The sequence below is a fragment of the Nicotiana tomentosiformis genome, chromosome 10 (assembly GCF_000390325.3).
Source record: "Nicotiana tomentosiformis chromosome 10, ASM39032v3, whole genome shotgun sequence".
NCBI classification, from domain to species: Eukaryota; Viridiplantae; Streptophyta; class Magnoliopsida; order Solanales; family Solanaceae; genus Nicotiana; species Nicotiana tomentosiformis.
In genome coordinates, this window is record NC_090821.1 from 71035352 (window position 1) to 71041424 (window position 6073).

The 6073-nt window shown below is 42.5% G+C and overlaps 2 protein-coding genes across 2 annotated transcripts; both read right to left on the reverse strand.

Annotated features, from left to right (window-relative positions):
- Nucleotides 1-987: 987 nt before the first annotated feature.
- LOC138900369 (uncharacterized) lies at nucleotides 988-1407 on the reverse strand. The gene has a single exon (XM_070187106.1). It carries the CDS (start codon nucleotides 1405-1407, stop codon nucleotides 988-990), a length of 420 nt encoding a protein of 139 aa, XP_070043207.1.
- A 2968-nt stretch (nucleotides 1408-4375) lies between these two features.
- LOC104096909 (uncharacterized) lies at nucleotides 4376-5785 on the reverse strand. The gene has a single exon (XM_009603366.1). It carries the CDS (start codon nucleotides 5783-5785, stop codon nucleotides 4376-4378), a length of 1410 nt encoding a protein of 469 aa, XP_009601661.1.
- Nucleotides 5786-6073: the final 288 nt, after the last annotated feature.

Here is a 6073-nt window from a genome sequence, read left to right on the forward strand (position 1 = left end):
TCCCGCGATTGCGAAGAAGGGCGGGCCTTGGCAGATTGGTTTTAATGCGGGGTTTGGCTCATCTCCTCTCATTTTTTACTTGGGTGGGCGATTTTTGGAGCTTTTGATAAGGAGACTTTCATCATCTATATCAAGGTAAGTGATTCCCACCTATTGCAAGTTAAATACATGGATTATATATAGATTTTAACATGGAAATTCATGGAAAAATTGTGGAAAATTTGAGATTTTGGTAGAAAACCTAGAAATTGGTATTTTTGGATTTTGACCACGAATTTGGGCATGGAATTGAGAATAAATCATATATTTGAGTTCGTAATGTTATGGGTAATATTTATCTTCGAAAATTTTCGGAATCCGGGCACGTGGGCTCGAGGGTTGCTTTATCGTCTTTACGAGCAGAGTTGGGAATTTGTCTAAATTAATTTGTTATGAGTATTAGAGTATATTTTTATAGGTTTGCACATTATTTGACTAGTTTTGGAGCGACGGGCATCGGTTGACAAATAATGATAGTTTTAGGAATACCAAAATGACAAATAATGTTGCAATACACGAAGTCCACCACTGCTTTCTTGGTGACGGCTTTGAAAGTGACTGATTCGACCCACTTTGTGAAATAACCAATGGAAACCAAGATGAATCTGTGCCCATTTGAAGCTTTCAGCTCGATTGGCCCAATAACATCCATGCCCCAGGAAACGAATGACCAAGGTGCTGATATAGGATGTAACTCTGAAGGCGGTGCATGAATCAGGTCGTCGTGTATCTGGCATTGATGGCATTTCCAGACGAAACTGAAACAATCTTTTTTCATGGTCATCCAGTAATAACCTGCCCGGAGGATTTTCTTTGCAAGGACATACCCATTCATGTGAGGCCTACATACTCCCGAATGCACTTCGTTCATGATATTTTCAGCCTCTTGAGAATCTACGCACCTCAAAAGATTCAGATCTGGAGTTCTTTTGTATAGGACCTCTCCACTCAAAAAGAAACTGCTTGTCTGATAGTTCTCTTTTGGTCTCCACTAGCCTGCTCGGGGTATTCTTTTGTTTTCAAAAACCTTTTGATATTATGATACGATGGCTGAACATCTAGCTCTATTTCAACTATGTTACAATAATCATGCCTTTCTCGAACCTGGATTTCCGGCGGGTCAATATGAACATTACCCGGGTACGGCAGCATTGAGGCCAAAGTAGCTAGTGCATCAGCTAACTCATTGTGCACTCGAGGGATATACTTGAACTCGACGAACTTTAACCGTTTGCTGAGATCTTTCACATGTTGCATGTACGGGATGAGTTTTATGTCTCGAATTTCCCACTTGCCTTGGGCTTGCCGAATGATTAAATCAGAATCCCCCATAATTAATAATTCCTCTACATCCAGATCATCTGCCATATTCATGCCCATGATGCAGGCTTCATACTCGGCGGTGTTGTTTGTACAGAAGAATCGGAGCCGGGCTATGGACGGATAGTGTTGACCTGTGGGCGAAATCAGAATTGCTCCGATCTCGACGCCTTTTGCTTTTACTGCCCCATCAAAGAATATTTTCTAGGCATTGGTATTCTCTGGAATTAATTCAATTGAGTTCACTTCCTCGTCTGGAAAATAAGTGCTTAATGGTTGGTATTCATCATCGAACAGGTTCTCAGCTATATGATCCGCCAAGGCTTGGGCTTTCATTGTCGTGTGGTTGTCATAGACAATTTCAAACTCGGTGAGCAGGATCTGCCATTTGCTAACCTTCTAGTGGGCATTGGCTTCTGGAATATATACTTCAAAAGATCCATCCTGGTTATGAGATATGTTGTGTAAGCCAACAGATAATGTCTGAGCTTCTGGGCGACCCAAGTTAGGGCGCAACAAGTTCTTTCCAACAAAGTGTATTTGGCATCATAACTAGTGAACTTCTTGCTCAGATAGTATATGGCTTGCTCTCCTTTTCCGGTCACATCGTTTTGCCTTAGAACACAACCAAAAGAATTTTCCAAGACTGTCAGGTACAAGAACAAAGGTCTTCCTGGCTCGGGTGGAACCAACATTGGCGGATTTGACAGATATTCTTTGATTTCATCAAAAGCTTCTTGACACTCATCTATCCATTTAATTGCCGCATCTTTCTTTAACAACTTGAATATGGGCTCACAAGTGGTGGTAAGCTGAGCGATGAATCTGCTGATGTAATTTAGCCTTCCTAGCAGGCTCATAACCTCTTTCTTGGTCCTTGGAGGGGGGGAAATCCCGAATAGATTTTATTTTTGTTGGATCTAATTCGATACCCTCCAACTGACTATAAGCCCCAGAAGTTTCCCAGACGAAACTCCGAATGCACATTTAGCTGGGTTCAATTTCAAGTCATACCTGCGCAGCCGCTCAAAGAACTTCCTCATATCTCGCGCATGGTCTTCTTGCATTCTGTATTTAATGATCACGTCATCCACATATACCTCAATTTCCTGGTTCATCATGTCATGGCAGATGGTAGTCATAGCTCTTATGTAAGTTGCCTCGGCGTTTTTCAAACCAAATGGCATGACACTTTAACAGTAAATGCCCCAAGGTGTGGTGAAAGCAGTCTTTTCAGCATCTTCTTCATCCATCATAACCTAGTGATACCCAACATAATAATCCACGAAAGACTATATCTCATGTTTAACATATTTATCAACAAGAATGTGGATGTTTGGCAGTGGAAAGTTGTCCTTGGGACTCGCCTTGTTCAAATCCCGGTAATCAACACACACTCGGGTTTTTACATCTTTCTTCGGCACTGGGACCACTCGGATCACACCAGCTTTCAGTTGTTTCATGACTTCTTCCTTGATCTTATTACTAATATCGGTTTTGAACTTTCTTTGCTTCTATTGGACAAGTGGATAACCGGGATAGGTAGGCAATTTATGCACCACCAAATCAACGCTCAGTCCTGACATATCATCATAAGACCATGTGAACACGTCTTTGAATTCAAACAAAAGTTGGATCAAGGCGTCCCTGGTTCTTTCATCAACGTGAATGCTTATCATAGTTTCTCGGATCTCTTCTAAACTACCTAAATTAACCGGCTCGATTTCATTTAAGTTTGGCTTAGGCTTATTCTCAAATTGTTCTAATTCTCAATTTATTTCCCTAAAATCCTCATCTTCATTATATTCTGGCTCTTGATTCATTATTTTAAAGTTAGACATCATTTTAGGATCTGGTATGAAGTTCGCAAGTATGTCATGTTATTTAAGTCTGCATTATTAGAACTGAAAAGAAAAAAGATAAGAAAAAATAGCAAAATCAGAACAAAAGAAAAGAGACATCTATGGACGATGAAATATTGATTCCATTTCATTGAGTTGAAGATATGAGGGTTTACATTAGACTAAAAAGACAATACAGTAAAACACTCGAGTTACACCCTGAAATAACTCGTAATGTAGAAGAGATGGCAAGACTGAACTACAAGGACTCCCGCCTTATGGGAAATAGGGTAGCCTCCCAGTTTTGGAGCTTGAAATCCGGCTGCATATACTGTACCTCGGCATGCTCATGCCTTCCCATGGCTAGACCATGTGGGACTCATATAGCATTTGTTTCAAGCCTTCGCAAATATCATCGACTTCTTCAGCCGTGAAAGCCTCCTCTTCTTTTTCGACAAACTTTGGTTTGACAAATGATTGGGCGAGATGTGGAATGAGTTGGGACAGGACCCACCCGTTTTCTTTGCGCTTATTCACCCATGTTCTGTCGGCCTCTGTAGCTCGAAAACCCATATTGAAATACTTCTCATTGGCGATTGGGGTAACATGCTCAGTGATGCCCTACAGAGACAACCCGATCCCCTTTCCAGGCTTGTACCCATGTCTAATCATTTGGGTGGTGACCATGACCGAAGCATTAGACAAGCAAGGATGAGGTAATGGGGCCCCTTCTTCAAATTTGTCGGCGACCACAATTTCAAAAGCTTGGTACACAATATGCTCACTGCCTTCCCTAGCTTCAAGACACGGGACTGAAGGTTCCCGATAAATGGATTGCGCATCTTCTCCGTGGACAACAATCTCTTGATTTTCATATTCAAACTTGACCATTTAGTGAAGTGTTGCTGGTCTACCCAGCAGGAAATTGTATGAGGTTTCCATGTCCAACACCTGGAAGGTCACCTCAAAATCCACGGGGCCAATGGTCAGAATCAGATCAATTTCCCCTATTGTATCTCTCTTGACCCCATCAAAAGCTCGTACACAGACGTTGTTATCTCGGATTCTTTCTGTTCCAATATCCATTCTCTGGAGTATTGAGAGAGGGCAAATATCGACCCCGGACCTACCATCTAACATCACTCTTTTCACATAATAGCCCTCACATTTGATAGTCAAGTGGAGGGCTTTGTTGTGGGTGGCTCCCTCTGGGGAAAATCATCGTGGCTGAAGGAAGTCCTATTGACCTCAAAGAATCTTTTGGCCATTCTTTCCAATTGTTTGATAGAAGTATCAACCGGGACGTATGCTTCATTCAGTGTTTTGAGGAGCATTTTCTGGTGTTCATTCGAACTCAGCAGCAGAGATAAGAGTGAGACCTGGGAAGGAGTCTTCCGAAGTTGGTTAACTATTGAATATTCTGAAGTTTTCATTTTTTTGAAGAACTCTTCTACTTTCTCATTGCTTACAGGCTTCTTGGACGACATCTGTTTATCCCTGTTCAGTTTTGAATTCTTTAGCTCTTCTGGGGTGTGGTACTTCCCAGATTGATTCATCTCGTTAATTTCTCCCATAACCTCTTTCCCTTTATATGTAATCATGGTTCTGTTGTAGTTCCAGGGGACTGCGGTGGGATCTTTTATAGAACTCTGTGGTGCGAGGCTGATAACCACGGGCTCAGTCAGCCTTGATGAAATTACCGGCCCCCATGCCACATAGGTCCCCTTTGGTACATACAATCTTGGCACACTCAATGCCGCCTTTCTTTCATCAGATTTCTTGGAAGTATTGAGGATGAGTTGTTCTTTTCTCGGGGCCTTAAGAACATAGAATACAAAGTTCTTGGCAGGTGCTGGCCCAATCTTTGTTTCAACATCTTGAGGAACTGGAGCAACTTTCTTTTTGGCTTTGGCCGAATTCACCGCTGTTTTAGGTCTTGCCTCTGAATTGGCGATGGCAACAATGTTCTTCAATGCTGGCTCAAACGCTTTGTCATCAAAAATCATACCAATGGCTGGCCCATTATTGTGAGCCGGTAATGGATTGTTGGTCACATTAGGGATTTCTTCGTCCCTTAGCACAATTAATTTTTCTTCGATAAGATTTTCGATCGCCCTTTTGAGGGCCCAACAATCTTCTATGTCATGGCCTTCCCTTCCTGAATGGTATGCACACCTGGTACCGACCCTGTATGATGGAGACTCAGGATTTTGCCGATTGGGAGGCATAGGTTGTAATAGACCCAGTTGGATTAATTTCTGAAGCAGACTGGAGTAAGATTCACCAATAGGGGTGAAATTATTTTTCCTAGGAGGCTCACGATGGCGTGGATTATGTTGGTGTGCATTTTGTGCTGGGTGAGGATTATATGGAGCTTGGTAGGGATGGTTATTTCTGGGATGTGGAGCTCGGGTTTGGTTGTTATGCTGTTGAGGCCGTGTGTAAGGTTGGGCATTCATCACCACATAGTGGGGCGGTACCACAGCATAAGCTGCATCTTGATGTGGGTAATAGTGTTGTGGGGTTCTTGGTGGCATATAAGAGTGGTCAAATGATCGGTGAGGCCCTCTTGAACCTGAAGCCATCATGGCTCCTTCATCCCTCTTTTTTGCGATTACTTAAACCCCCTAAACCATTCTGGATAGCTTGGGAGGTAGCTTGACTCAATATCTGGCCAGTTTTCTGACTGTTCTCTACCATCTCCCCAATCTTGATGGCCTCAGCAAATGGCTTGCCCATAGCGGACATCATATTCTAGAAGTAATCAGCCTCCTATGCTTGCTGGAAGACTGTAACCATTTCTGTTTTGTCCATGGGCGGTTTTACTCTGGCGGCCTGATCGCGCCATTTGATAGAATACTCGCGGAAACTTT

Coding starts and splice junctions, on each gene's coding strand:
- LOC138900369 (XM_070187106.1), bottom strand. CDS start 1,407: ATGGCAGATGATCTGGATGTAGAGGAATTATTAATTATGGGGGATTCT.
- LOC104096909 (XM_009603366.1), bottom strand. CDS start 5,785: ATGGCTTCAGGTTCAAGAGGGCCTCACCGATCATTTGACCACTCTTAT.